Below are 14,646 nucleotides of genomic sequence, written 5' to 3' on the forward strand. Positions count from 1 at the left end.
ACAACCTACATATCCATCCAAAGAAATACTTATAAAATGGTGTAATAAATTCCAACACTGAAATACTACAAAGCAGTTAAAATGAATTAATTTATAATTAACTATAATTAATTATATAATTATAATAAATTAATTTATGACTCAAAGATAAATTCAACAAGAATGACTGAAAAAAATCAACTTGAGTTTAATTATATACCATTCACATATAGTTTTTAAAAACTATCTTAGAATATACTATGTATTGTCATATATACAGATATATGCAGTAAAAATATATACAGAGGAAAACTGTACAAACTTTAGAAGAGGTCTGGAAAGGAACTGTACTTTAGATGCATTTTTGTAATGTCTTCTTATTTAAACAAACAAAAATCAAGCATTTATCAGCTATACAGATATTATCGATATAATTTTAATTATTTTCAAATAGTTCCAAAATTACAATTTAAAATAAAAATTTTAAAGAAGAAAGAATAAGTTTGGATTTATGCCAAGCCAGATGTATCCATCCAACTACCAATATTTTTTTTCAAAATTACATTTTAAGTGTGCTGAATATTTTAAAACTCATTCTCTCACACTATTCACATTCACAACATAACAGTTCTAACTGCAAGGGAGGAAACATATATAGATACTCAAAAAATAATCTTGTCTGTAACCCATGATTTATCTTTGACTGCTAAGTAACTTGAAAATATTGGTCTTATGTTTACTTCATTTTTGTATCCTAATACTCAGGATACATTTGATGGAGTACTCAGCTATAGTGACAATGGGATAAAACAGATGGGGAAAATACCTTTTCATTCTAGCCTAAGCCAGTGAGTGTCGGTGGGGCAGGGATGGGATGCTAAGGGGTATATCATGAAAGGACTTTGAAAGGAATGCATCCAAGTCCTTGGGAACAATGAGATGCCAAAAAGGCTGGGGGAAAAAAAATCTCTCTCTAGAGATGAGTCCTCTCCCTCAGTACACTCAAGGCTTCACAGAGGAATTGGATCCTTCAGCACAGTCCTCCAAAGTGAGAGGGAGACTGCCAGGCAGAAGAGGGAGTTTTAAGGGGTAGAGTCCAGGAGAATGAAAGAGCCTGCTGGGGTTTGAGTAGAGCTGAGCATAATGGACCAACTAAGCAAGGCCAGAATGCCTCCTTCTGAGGAAAGGAGCCAGCCATCCTTTCAACAGTGTTCCTGGGGGATTCAAAGCCATGTGCACTGCACAACACTGACCCTGTTTCCTGGCAGCTGCTGCTGAGTCCAAGGATCAGTGAGTGAGGCACAGGTGGATCGACGGGGTTGTTCCCTTTTGGACTGTAACAAACACAATTAGATCCTCTCTGCTTAGGGTCTAAGAGGTCAGAGGCACAGCAGGAGAAGAGCAGGCACATTAACTGGCTTCACATGAGGACAGAGCAGCTGCCAAAGAGGGAAACCTCCTGTAACATTCTAACAAAGGAGTTAAAAGTGGCTTTGATAGCTCACTGGGCAGGTCAGGGGAAACCTGGTCCAGTAGATAAGGCAGAGTGAGGGAAAGCCACCGTTTGGCACCATATAGGCAGAGCTTCTCAATTTTGGGACTGGAGACAAGAGAAAAGACAGATGGATAGTCTGAAAAATCAGGCTTCTCTTCAGAAGACATATGCCCTGAATGTCAGGGGGTTAAAAGGCACACATGATTTTTATATTTGCCGTAAAGGCACACTTTTACAAAGCTAAGTAACTAATGCAAACTAAGTTGTTTGTCTTGTATAACTTGAAATTTCATTTCTGAGCCTTCACCATGACAACCCCTAATAAGCAAAAGCGTAAAAGATTGCTATAAATCCAATACTTTCAAGTTAAAACATACTACTAATTCAAATATGTTCCAAATCAGGGATCTACGACCTTTTTCCTGGAAATAAACACTAAAGGTAATGAGATAATCGTAAGTAAGACCTCTTCTCTCCTTTTAATTTTGTTTCTACCAAATACACAAACTATGAACAAGTCTGTATTCCTTCTACATTTTAAACTTAGTTTCAAAGTTTTAAAATGTGGGTTTGGTTATTTTTCTTCTAGTAAATTTAAAGTTTCAATGACTCCCTTTCATTTCCTTCTGATCATCTTCCTTCTTTAAAGACTTCTTCCTATTGGCCAGATGTGGTGGTTCACGTCTGTAATCCCAGCAGTTTGGGAGCCAGAGGTGGGTGGATCACTTGAGCCTACGAGTTCAAGACCAGCCTGAGCAACATGATGAAACCTTGCCTCTATGAAAAATACGAAAAATCAGCTAGGCGTGGTGGCATGTTTCTGTAGTCCCAGCCACTACGAAGGCTGAGGTGGGAGGATCACTTAAGCTCAGGAGGCAAGGATGCAGTGAGCACCACTGTACTCCAGCCTGGGCAACAGAGTGAGACCCTGTCTCAAACAAACAAACAAATAAAAAACCACACTTCTTCCTGTCTCCTTTAAGTGACAGTTAATTTTATTTGTATTAATCTAGAACTCACTAAAGCAGCTGTGAATTTATGCCACAGAATTAAATAACAAATTAAATTAAAAAAATATCTAAGACTACTTATTAAAAAAAATTATTTACAGCCCCAAACATGCAGATAAGCAGGAAGGTAAATAAAAACTAAAATAATGACCATTACAGATGTGTGCCCACAAGAGAATGGCTCTAACTCCTGGGACATTTCTCTAAAATGAGTTCCACAGTAAAACTCCATGACTGCCCTTCTGTGTCTTAAGCATTCGATGGAGTAGAAATGCTAAGTAAAAAAAGAAAAATGGTCGGGCACTGTGGCTCACCCCTGTAACCCCTGCACTTGGGAGGCCAAGGCGGGTGGATCACCAGAGGTCAGGAGTTTGAGACCAGCCTGGCCAACTTGGTGAAACGCTGTCTCTACTAAAAATACAAAATATTAGCTGGGAGTGGTGGCGCGTGCCTGTTCCAGCTACTTGGGAGGCTGAGGCAAAAGAATCGCTTGAAGCTAGGAGGCAGAGGTTGCAGTGAGCTGAGATAGTGGCACTGCACTCCAGCCTGGGCAACAAGAGCGAAACTCTGTCTCAAAAAACAAAACAACAACAACAAAACAGAAAAAGAGAAATGTCTAGCTAAAATGAAATTCAAAGCTTGAAAAAGGACACATGATAATGGATTTACTGGGTTTTACATATGTATAGGAGAAAAATCAGAGAAAAATCAAATGTAAATACCACCAACTTGGAGCACTAGGGCTTATTTTCAACGTGGGTATATCTGATCTGGATAGCTTTTTGTAAACTCGATTTAAGGAAACACTGCCTCCTTGTCTATTCCCTCTTATGGACTCTAAGCTGTGAGTTAAAAATGTAGTTTCCCTATTCTGTATATTTCTTAAATTTCTGTATTCAGTGCTTAGTCACTGCTCAAAGTCTTCTGTTCTCACCAAGCTATCAGAGGAAAATCTATACTTTCTATTACAATGTGTTCAGAACCCCCTACATCCACTCAGATACACACAGCTATAATTTATACAGCATTTTCCTTCTCCTCTTTACCAGGAAATCATCTGCTTAAGAGAGGATAAATGATAGAATTATAGCTATATATCCAGGGCTTAAGAAATATATAAGGCAAATGCTTAAGTTCTCTAAAAATTAATCACATGAAATATTTTTCTCTATAATTTTGCTATGTGCAATAATAATAAAAAACTCTTACATAAGAATTCTCTTAAAGAAATGGTTCTATTATCTATCAATTATGGAAAAGTAAACAGTTCACTCTGAGAAACCTGACAGCTTGCTGTGGTTTGTCCCTTGAACACAGAGATGTGCACAGTGCTGGGGCCAGGAGTCACTCCTGTGCACTTCCCCTGCCTCCAGTCCTGCAATCTCCATCTTGGAGGCTAATTAAACTGCCTTCATTCTAGAATAGGACAGAAAAAAAGCAAAAAAAAAAAAAGGAGTTGTAAGCATTTCTTGGAGTGTCAAGCATAAAAACAATGCTAGTAGCGTCTACCATTATAGTCAGAATGTACCTTGGCTTATGAAACATACATGGGAGAACAAGACACAGATACCCCACAGCTGCAACACCTCTGATAATCAGACACGCTTGCACACGACCACATTCCTGCACTCCACCATGTGCAGCCAGGGAGACACCATCACGGCCTGAGGCTGATGAAGAATTCATTTTTTCCTCTGAACACTAATTTTAAGATTCATGTTTGTATCTATCCTTTCCCTCCCACCTCTACCTTCTTCTTTACTACTCCTTGAAGAGCTACAACCAAAATAAAACACTGAAAACCTATACAGAAGTGCTTGAACATTTGTTTTATCCATAGCTGAATTCTCCATAAGACTTGGAAATAGGTTTGTGTTTTAAGCATGAAAAGTGAGTAGGCTTTCCCAGAAAAAACGTACACAAACTGCTTACCACCGGAGAGCAGCTTTCCTCCTCATTTTAGCTTTAAAGGTTATAGTGTTATCCCTTCAAAACAGGGAGAAGGGTTTATTCTGATTTTTCTTCCATTTTTAAGCTGTAATATTTGCCTTTGAGATCATCAAATGTGATTTTCAACATTCCAGTTATATAAAAGAAATAACTGGGCCTGAACTCACACAGACAATTCAAAACTTAAATGTAGATATCACCAGTCACTCTTCTTAGCTTTTAAAAAACAACTGTGAGATCTGACAAGTTATCAGATCAAACAGAGGGTGATATGCCACAAAACATACCAAACACAAGTACCACCCACTTCCTTCCTCCTCTGCCTTCAAACAAGAAGCAAGCACTTATTAATGCTTAATAATAAAATGCTCTCACATGTGTTTTTCACATTTTGTTCATTTTCCACTCTATTTTGCTTGCATAAAAGTATTTCTAAAAATATTTTAATTTTGAATATCATATGAAACATAACAAAAGAATCAATAACAAAGGCTTCTATTTCAGCTATTCTAGAAGGCATACTTGTATAAACAACTCTGACATTTTGAAAAATCAATTTTAAAACACACTCAAAATGCATTAAGATACTTGCTCACCCAGCCAAGTGGCCACCTTTCCTCATTTAGGAATACAATTCAGGACAGCAGTATGAGTGCATTTAAGTGAGAGGAAGACTATATTAATCTTTGACTTACCTCACAGAACATATACAGAGACAGCAGCGTGAGTCCAAGGTTATACACCACTAAAATCCCCCGGCAAGAGAATGGCTGTTTATTCCTCATGTATTTTGGTCCCAGCCATACAATTAGTAAATATATGACAGAGCAGATAAACGTAGGTATATAATTGTCCAGTAGAAACCATCCTTTTACTCTGGTATCTGAAAAAAAAAATTAATTATATATAAAAATAATCACAACTTTTCAAACATTAAAAATATTTCTCTAACTTCGATGATATAAAAGTCACCTGGTGTTAATGTTCCTAATTCCAATAAAGCAATCAGGACAGGAGGCATGAATTTTCAATACATATCAAACAAGGTGAAGCTCCTTATTACAGCTCTGAATAACAACATATTATTCATGGTTTTTGCTAAGTAAAATCATAATAAAAACATTCTTTCCAGATAATTTAAGAAGAAAACAAAGAGAAGGCTACTTTTCCCACTAACTGGATTTATTAACCAGGTTTACTGGATTACACATAGGGTGATGAAACCCAGGAAACGGCAGTCCCTGAACTCTGAAGTCCTCCATCATCTCAGGCGATCACCTCAGTCGAGTGTCAGCAGGTGTGGCCAGCATGTGCAGACTCAGAAAACGTGCCGCTTAGCCAGGTTAGTGACACTGGCACTGATCAGAAAGGCAGTATCTGCTATGAGTGTAACGGTCAACAGCAGCGGGGACAATGATTTATAAACAAAACAAAGGCCGGATGCAGTGGCCCACGCCTGTAATCCCAGCACTTTGGGAGGCTGAGGCGGGCAGATCACCTGAGGTCAGGAGTTCGAGACCAGCCTGGCCAACATGGTGAAACCCTGTCTCTACCAAAAATACAAAAATTAGCTGGGCATGGTGGCACGCAACTGCAATCCCAGCTACTTGGGAGGCCTAGGTGGGAGAATCGCTTGAACTTGGGAGGTGGAGGTTGCAGTGAGCTGAGATCATGCCACTGCACTCCAGCCTGGGCAACAGAGCGAGACTCCATCTCAAAAATAAAAATAAATAAAAACGAAAACAAAACAAAACATGAAGGTAAAGCAGCAATGATCAGATTAAGTGCCTACTTAAAGTGCAGTATTTAAGGAACTGAGGAGTAGTAGCTTGAGAGAGAAGACCTAGGTGGATCCAAGGGAGCTATTGGTATAGGAAGGGCCTCCCTTGCCCCATTCCTTTTCTTTGGCAGGGAGGAGAAGGGAGAGGAAAACAGGTCAAGTAGCTGCCAGCAGCAAACTGATAACCTCTTCTTGGATGGCGGGAAACTCCTTGGCAGCCAGATACCCTAGGTGTTATCTGTCCCCTGAAAAATTCAACTTCATCCTCTGGCTGACCCCAGCAGCTGCCTCTGAAGCATGCTTCCCTTTACACCCTGCTACGATCTTCCCCCAAAACCTGTGGCTCCTCAATCTCAACTACCCACCAGGGCTCACAACTCCAGAGCTTGAGGCACATGCAGCATTCACCTCCTGGGTTTACGGAGAAGCAGCAGTTGGGAGGACTTTGATCCCTTCCAGGCTGGACCAGCTTGCTACTCTCTCCACTAGTTTTCTCCTTGGTTTCACAGAACAAGGCTCAATAAAGCATATGTCCACTTGAGGAACTGTCAGTCTTCCTTTCTTGCACTGTACACACTAAACTTGCCCAGCATTTCTCTCACGGCTTGCTTTCTTTGGCTTCAGAGGAACTTGCCCTCTACACCCTCCCCATTAGTTATGCTAGGGTCACATGTTACTATCACTCCTGCAGAACTGGTTGTTCTTAGAAGTCATCAGGGAAGTTGCTAGCCCCAGGGACTGACTTTAAGGGGATGCTTAACACCTTTTGTTCTCAGCTTTGGGCCTTGGCTATCAATTTTAAGAAAACCAGTTCCCACTGAGCAACTAACATTAGACTGTTAGATGTTTTGTGCGAACACATATATCAAAAACAATAAATACACACAAATCTCCTTTTTTTTTTTTTTTTTTTTTTTACTTAAAGCTCTGATTTACACTTTGCTTTATTCATTTTGCCACAGATCTTCATCTTTCCAAATTGGCAGGTATTCATCCTCCCATACTGCAGAGTGCTTCCAGGGCAGCTGACCTGAATTCCAGCCCCAGGTGGAGAATCCTCAGGATCCAGCCAATCTGTGGAGGTCCTAACCCCCTCTCTGGTGACTGGTTCAGGCAGGAGCATGTGAAACACTGTGGCCAGTGAGTTCTGAGGGATGATAGCTGGCAAAGGGCTCTGGGAAACAGCTTCCTTATGTTTAAAATCATACAAATGAAACCTTTTTTTCTTCCTCTGGATGTGCTGCTTAGAGCTACTACAGCCATCCTACAACTATATGAGGTAGGGGACCCATTCTGAGGACAGAGCTGCTGATACCTGGGTGTGGCAAAGTAGCAAATGACAAGAACAAGGATCCTCGGTTGTATCATATAATCCCTGAAATAACTACGGAATTGCCCTGCCTGGTAATGAAAGCTAGTAATTTTCATTACTGTTTTAGCCACTTAGAGTTGAATTTTTTTGTCCCTTACAGCTAAAGTAAGGCACTATCCCAACCTAAGCACATACAGGTGGATCTAACTTATTCTTTTTTGTTCTTTTCAACTGGCCATACATTAGTTTACTTAACTTGTCCCCTACTGACAGGTGTCCAGATGATTCGTTGACAAATAATGCTGTAATGAGCATCCTGATCTGTATCGTTGCTTAACGGATCAAGGATAAAGTTTAGGAGTAGAATGGCTAGGTAAAAGGGCATGTGCATTTTACTTCCATCAGAAGGCAAACAGCCTTTCAGAGAGGTTGCATCAATTTTGACTTTCTCCACGCCTTCACTATTATGGCAGGTGGCATGAAACCTATTATTTCATCTCTGCCATGCTAATAGACTAAGTTCTTTTGTTATTTCTTTTGTATTTTAAAAATCATGAGAAACTGAGACTCTTTTCGTCTGTTTAAACGCCATTTCCAGTTTTTCTGTGAATCTTTCGGTTAGCCTAAGAAGTTCTTTCTTTATAGAAATGACTTTAAAAGATATTTACAGATGAGATCAAAAGATGGCAATACGGAGCTGATTTACTTTCTAAAAGATACAGCAAGTAAGGTCCAGGTGCATATTTACCAGTGAGTTGCCGTGATATGAAACAAGAGGACTTCAAAAAGCCCTTAAAATTGTAAAAGGGGAAGAGTTTTAAACTCCTATTGCAACACTGTATTTTGGAAACTAGTTTCTTTTAGAGACTGCCAAGAATTGAGAAAAACATGCCACCGATAATGGTGAAATCTACCGTACTCGCAGGCTATAAGCTTTATAGCATATTTTTGAACTCCAGTTAAAGTCAACGAGGACCACCCACAGCAGGTGTCTCTGTCAGAGACTTCTCCAAGCCCCTTGTTATCCAGGATAAAGTTTTGGACTTATCACAGAAAGTGCTAACATTTTCTAGAATCTCCTCATGCAATATTTACAAGTGACTATAGGCAGGGAGTAATGCCGCAGAAGGTAAGCAAAACCAAAAACCACCTTACCTCGGGGGCCTAGCAATGCCTTGAAATAGGTACTGAGTGATGCATCAAAATGTTCCATTTTAAAACCTATTAAGGAAAAAAAGATACTGATTAATCTCTACTCAAAATGTTTTTATACAGTCTTTTTTTCATAAAAGAATACATTCTTTTCAAAGAATATGTTACAGACAAGATTAAGTTCCTTAGGTTAAAAGAATTTTTTTTTTAATTCACTAAAGTAACTTCTGTGCTAGCTCCAACTTGAACATCAAAAGGAAAGACACAATTCTGTGAATTCACTTGATAAATGAAGTGCCAGTTTTCTGAACTTCTCTTCTCAGTTCCATAAAAACTCTTTCTGTGAAGCTGAAATCTCAGTGGGGAGAAAAGTGGAACTAACTGGAATGAGAGGTGGCAGACAGGAAAAGATCCTGTCTGGGCAGCAACTGAGGACTTGAGGTAAGACAAGGAAGAGCCGCATGAGGGAATGGAATACCAGTGAAAAGACAATTCTGCTTCTTACTTTTATCAATTATTATTTTACAGTACTTCATGTCTACAATTTAAAAAAATTCAAATATTAAAAATGAAAAAAAAGGGGGCAAAAATCTCATTAGTTCCCTCAACTGCAATCCCCAAGCCATGCATCACAAGGAACCTTATGGTAACATTTCTGCAGTATACTTCCAGAGATTTCTCCTCTTTTGAGCACCAAGAGGTCATGCTAAACGGATGTTTTCACATTGTGGGCTGTAACCCATTAGTAGATGATCATGCCAACTTAGCATTAAAAATAATAACTGATCATAAAAGAGAATCAGAATGCTTTGTTCCTAGTGAGAATGAATATAGTTTCATAAAACTTTAGTTTTATTATAATGATGTACTCTGCTGTGATGTAAAATATATTCTTACTGTGGAGATCACAGTAAAAAAAATAAACTAAGAAAAATACTATTATATATAGAAGTATGTATATATTACTTGCTTAATTTCATGTAATAAAGCATCTTGGAGATAGCAGTTAAAAATTTACCTCCATCTTCTAAGATTCTACAGCTCCCTACCTTCTCCCCATTTAAGGCTTACATGTAGAGTGTAGCTAAGCAACTTTTCATATGCATATTGACTAGATTTTCTACATTAAAGTTAGGAGACACATATTTCCAACTCTCCTGGCTATTCTTCTTACAGAAACAATCATCAATTTCATAACTTCCAAGGGCAAAGGCAAAACTGATTTTATTAACTAAGCTGTTAATCATCTGGCAATACTTCTCTTCCTTGGCTTGCCACACTGAAGCATATGTATTTTCTAGCTAATTTTAAGATAAACTACTTTATCCACAAAATTATCTAATGGTTGTAGTAGTTACAATTAAGTCAATACAGATGAGATGGGAGGTAGAGATAGGAGGAGCCATAAACGACACTTTCAAAGTAGGTAACAGGGTTCTGTCCTGACAGCTTTCCTGCCCAAGGGGGATTGGGGAGGATGCTGATACTAACTCATGGCTGGAAATGAAGGCACCAGCCCCCAACCCCTACACATCTGCCAACAACCAGGTCAGCCACCTTTGTCCCTCAATAGTTATACAGCCTTAGCACAAGTTTATTTCTGCAGTCCAACAAAATTTTAACACATAGGTCGGAAATTCCAGAAATAAACAATTCATAAGTTGTAGATTGCACACCGTTCTGAGTAGCATGATGAAATCTCCTGCGGTCCCATTCCATCCTGCCTGAGATATGAATCATCCCTTTGTCACTGTATCCTCACTGTAGACACTTCTTCACCCTTGAGTCACTTAGTAGCCTTCTGGGTTATAGGTCAACTGCCTCAGGATCGCAGTGCTCATATTCAAATAACTTTGCTTTTATTTTACTTACTTGTTCTATGTTATTATTAGTTATTGTTGTTAATCTCTTACTTTGCCTAATTTACAAATTAAACTTCATTACAGGTACATACACATAGGAAAAAACACAGTATATGTAACATAGTGTTGGATGCTATCTGCAGATTCTGGGGTCTATTCTGCGGGGTCTTAGAATGCACTCCCTCATGGTGAGAGAGTACTAATGCACTGTATTCCTAAGAAAGGCCATTTTGGTCCTAAGCCATTTTCCTCTCCTAGATTGAACCACTTCAGGAGAGACAAGAAATTCCAGAAAATCCTGGTGCTGAAGAGAATAGGTTTAGCTTTACATTTCCTAAAGAGAATTCCTTTTTAAAACACAGTTAAATAAAACATGTCTTACCTATTAAGGGCTATTGTAAGTTCTGCCCGAGGCGGGTTCAGGAAGTGCACTGGCTAAAAGATAATTTGGCTGTGTCTATTTTTTTAACATCTATTGAAAATCATCTAGAAAATCCAAGTTTTGGAAGACAACCTTTATGATTTTGTGACATCAAAACTACACCAACACAATTTAACTTCATCTGTGATGTATGGTGGGTCATATACATGGAGGTAGCAGGGTTCCCTGCTCCCCACTGGCTGCATCCCAAACAGCCCAATAAAAGGAAATAAAGAGGAACAAGGTCATAAAGGCTATGACTAATGGACTGAATAACTGATGGACAAGCTGCTTGCTGGGGACAGACACCTTCCTCCAAGGCATTTTAAAACCTAGATCCTGGCCCATGCCTGTAATCCCAGCACTTTGGGAGGCTGAGGTAGGCAGATCACGAGGTCAAGAGATCGAAACCATCCTGGCCAACATGGTGAAACCCCTTCTCTACTAAAAAATACAAAAATTAGCTGGGCGTGGTGGTGCATGACTGTAGTCCCAGCTACTCGGGAGGCTGAGGCAGGAGAATTGTTTGAACCCACGAGGCGGAGGTTACAGTGTGCCGAGATTGCGCCACTGCACTCTAGCCTGGCGCCTGGCGACAAAGCAAGACTTTGTCTCAAAAAACAAAAACGAAAACAAACAAACAAAAACCCCAGATCCTATTAGCAAATGGGTAATATTAAGTTACTTACTAATGGGTCACATTAAATGTACAATAATCAGGTATTAAGCATGAAAGGACTTGAAGCAGGGTCAATGCTAGGCTCTTTATACAAAACTAGGGTTTGAAACTTCCCATTTTTTTCACTTATTAGCAGTGTGACCATGGACAAGTTATTTAATCTTTCTGAAAAATGGGGAAAAGACCAAACTAACTGCCTTTAAGAAGATTAAATAATTTAATATAAATAAGGCCCTTAGAGCAGTGTCTGGCATGTAGGAAGCCCTCAATACAAGTTTCTGAATGTATGTCTGCCACAGGACTGGCTCCATGATGAATACTCTCAACCACCCATGGCTGTCTTTGCTTCTCAGCAGGGGCACTGCTGCATTCCAGTGGAAACAATCAATGTCCTGTATATTGAGGATCATTAATTGTCCTTGGTCCCTGTCCACTACATGCCATCAGTGAGCCCCAATCATTCTGACAACCCACAATGTCCACTTCTAAGCCCTAACACACCCCTAGAGGGGCAGCAACAAAAGGTGGCGGGGTGGGGGAAGTTAATAATGTATCAGGAGAGGAGAGAATCTTATCAGAAAGAGACATTACTTAAACATGAAAGACAAAACTAAAATGAATGTACTAATTAAAAACACAAATATCCAGCACCTACTGTATATTAATACCAAGGATTGTAAAATAGGGATACAGCTAAAGGTGCATACCTGGTGACCTAGAAAAAAACGAGACATTCATAATGGGGAAAAGAAGCCAGGTACAGTAAAGCAAAAACAAAATCCAATTTGCAAATGAGCAGACAGTAGAATGATGTATACAAATACAAGCTGAAGATATGTTAAAAACCATGCTGTAACAATAAAATTCAAACATTATTCTGAGATCAAACAGGAGGAGTATGTCTAACAAAAATAAGTGAATCGATCATTCTACTTTTTAATTAAGAGATCTTTTAAAGGGCTGTGGCCAGGGTCAGTTTCTATGTAAGAAGAAAATAGAGAAGCTGGAAACGACAGTGAAGAAATGTTTCAAAATGACAATACAGATTGATGGGGTGGGAGTGGAGAGGGATATAGTGGCCCTGGAAAAATATGAGGCCCAGGAATTGCAATAAATGACCTATTACCATAAGGACAAATGCCTAGGACATAGTCCAATTTGAGAATCTAGGCTAACATCGTGGAAACAGAAAAGCAGCTTGATTAAACATAAGGTAAAATTTCAGTCCAAGAGTACTGAACCAGCAGCAGGCTACCAAAAGAGACTGTGGAATTTAGTATTTGGAGATATTGAAGAATCCTGTTACAAGCCATCTGTCCCGAATAATCTGAGTCTAAACCATCTTGAACAGAGGCCCTGCAGAAGCTGGCAGGCACAGGAGCACTCTTTCATCTTTATAAAATGAAATGTGTTCTCTACAAAAGCACACGCAAGAAATGATTTTTGTCAAAAACGGTACATCTGTTCTTAGGCTGCATTTCTTCTCAGCTTGAGAATTTTTCTCTTAGGTTTGCAGAACTTTGCACAATCAAACTTAGGAATATACTGAAATAGCCAGCAAAACATTCTCTAAAAGAACAGATATTTGGGGGGAAATTATAATAGTATTCCAATTATTGCTCCTGCTTATTGTTTCTGAAATGACTACAAGAAAAGGGAGAAGGGGCAGGTAAAGGCAGCCCCTGGACAACAGGCCTTAATCAGGAGTGTCCTGATCTGTGAATCCCAAGCCTGATTCTGGGCCTGACTCTGACATGTGAAATATTTCCCCCAAACTCTCCCTTACCACACCCACAACTGGACATTCACTGTAATCTCAGACAAGGCTGTTTGTTTCTGCACAGGTTACTAAGAGACATCTTCACCAAAAGCTTCATCATTTACTCAATCCAATGTCATGCTTGTCAAGGCAGCCACATAACCAGTGTCCCTCAAAATCATGTACTCCCTTTTCATTCATAACGCACACTTACCAAATGCCTACCACAAGCCAGGCACGGAGGCCTGAAAGCCCTGGGATTACAGGCTGGTGAGAAAGATCATAAACATATATTAACTGCAGAAAGAAACACACATACAACATGATATGCAAAATAACTTAGCAAGAAAAAATACAGCAGAATAAAGGGGTGCAATCATGGAGTGGGAATTTATTTTTGAAAACACAGAAGGCTGCCCGAGAAGGTGGCAACGGAGCAGAGCCTGAATGGTGACAGCAAGCCACATGCCTACCAAGGGAAAGGGTGTTCCATTTAGAGGCACAAATGAGCACAATGGCCCTGGCACCAGGGCTAGCCTGGCATGCACAAGGATCAGAGGCCAGGATAGGAGTCAGCTGCAATATGGGAGGCCTTCTGTCCTCCCCGCCCTACCTGGTGCCCAGGCCTTGCTCAGCAATAGACAGAGGTCAATCACGAGATACACCTTGCAAAGAGCATGTGGCCAACGGGCTGGGAACAGAAGAAGGTGCCAATCCTATCTGCACACACTGCCACCATCCCCTAACCCCCCTGCCTGCAGCCCTACTGCCAGCAACGTGCCCTTTTCAGTCTCATCTTCCTTGCTGAGCCTCATCTGCTATGCCACATGAACAGTACAAAGGTCTCAGCAAATGAATTCTTCATCACCAGGCTGGGCTGCCCTGTCCTGTTAAGTAAATTGGGCACTTGCTGAGTGGTCTGTGGGCTGAGCTATACTCTTTTGTACTAAAGGAATGGGAGGCACAGGGCTATGCAAAGCTCTTGACACTTTGCCTAGTAATCCAGATTTATGGGAACGGCATGACCCACTTTGCACAAGATGCCCAATCACACTGCCAGGTCTGCAGTCGGCCTGACTGGTGTGGTTTCCCATCTTCTGAGCTACGTGGGCCAATGACATAACTTCTTAATAACCCAAATCACACTACAGGCAGCCTAGTGAGCCGGGCCACGTGGGAACACAGCTGCTCTGTACAATTGTACTAGCAGGGACCAAGCCCAGGCACTAGGCCCCATGGAAAAGGAG

At 40.1% G+C, this 14,646-nt stretch overlaps 1 protein-coding gene across 4 annotated transcripts in view; it reads right to left on the reverse strand.

Annotated features, from left to right (window-relative positions):
- ELOVL5 (ELOVL fatty acid elongase 5) overlaps positions 1-14,646 on the reverse strand; it is a 77,973-nt gene that overhangs the window by 21,048 nt on the left and 42,279 nt on the right. For 3 of the 4 annotated variants that reach the window (XM_032299705.1, XM_032299706.1, XM_032299707.1), the window contains exons 2-3: positions 8,682-8,747; positions 5,130-5,317 (exon numbers count right to left, since the gene is read on the reverse strand). In XM_032299705.1, the coding sequence (XP_032155596.1) occupies positions 5,130-5,317; positions 8,682-8,739 (246 nt within the window). In that variant the 5' untranslated portion in view covers positions 8,740-8,747. Of the gene's footprint in view, positions 1-1,232; positions 1,314-5,129; positions 5,318-8,681; positions 8,748-14,646 lie in introns of all 4 variants that reach the window. The other variant, XM_032299708.1, reaches the window with a different exon arrangement.

Source organism: Sapajus apella, unplaced genomic scaffold (genome assembly GCF_009761245.1).
Source record: "Sapajus apella isolate SASKATOON/1434 unplaced genomic scaffold, GSC_monkey_1.0 scaffold41, whole genome shotgun sequence".
NCBI lineage: Eukaryota > Metazoa > Chordata > Mammalia > Primates > Cebidae > Sapajus > Sapajus apella.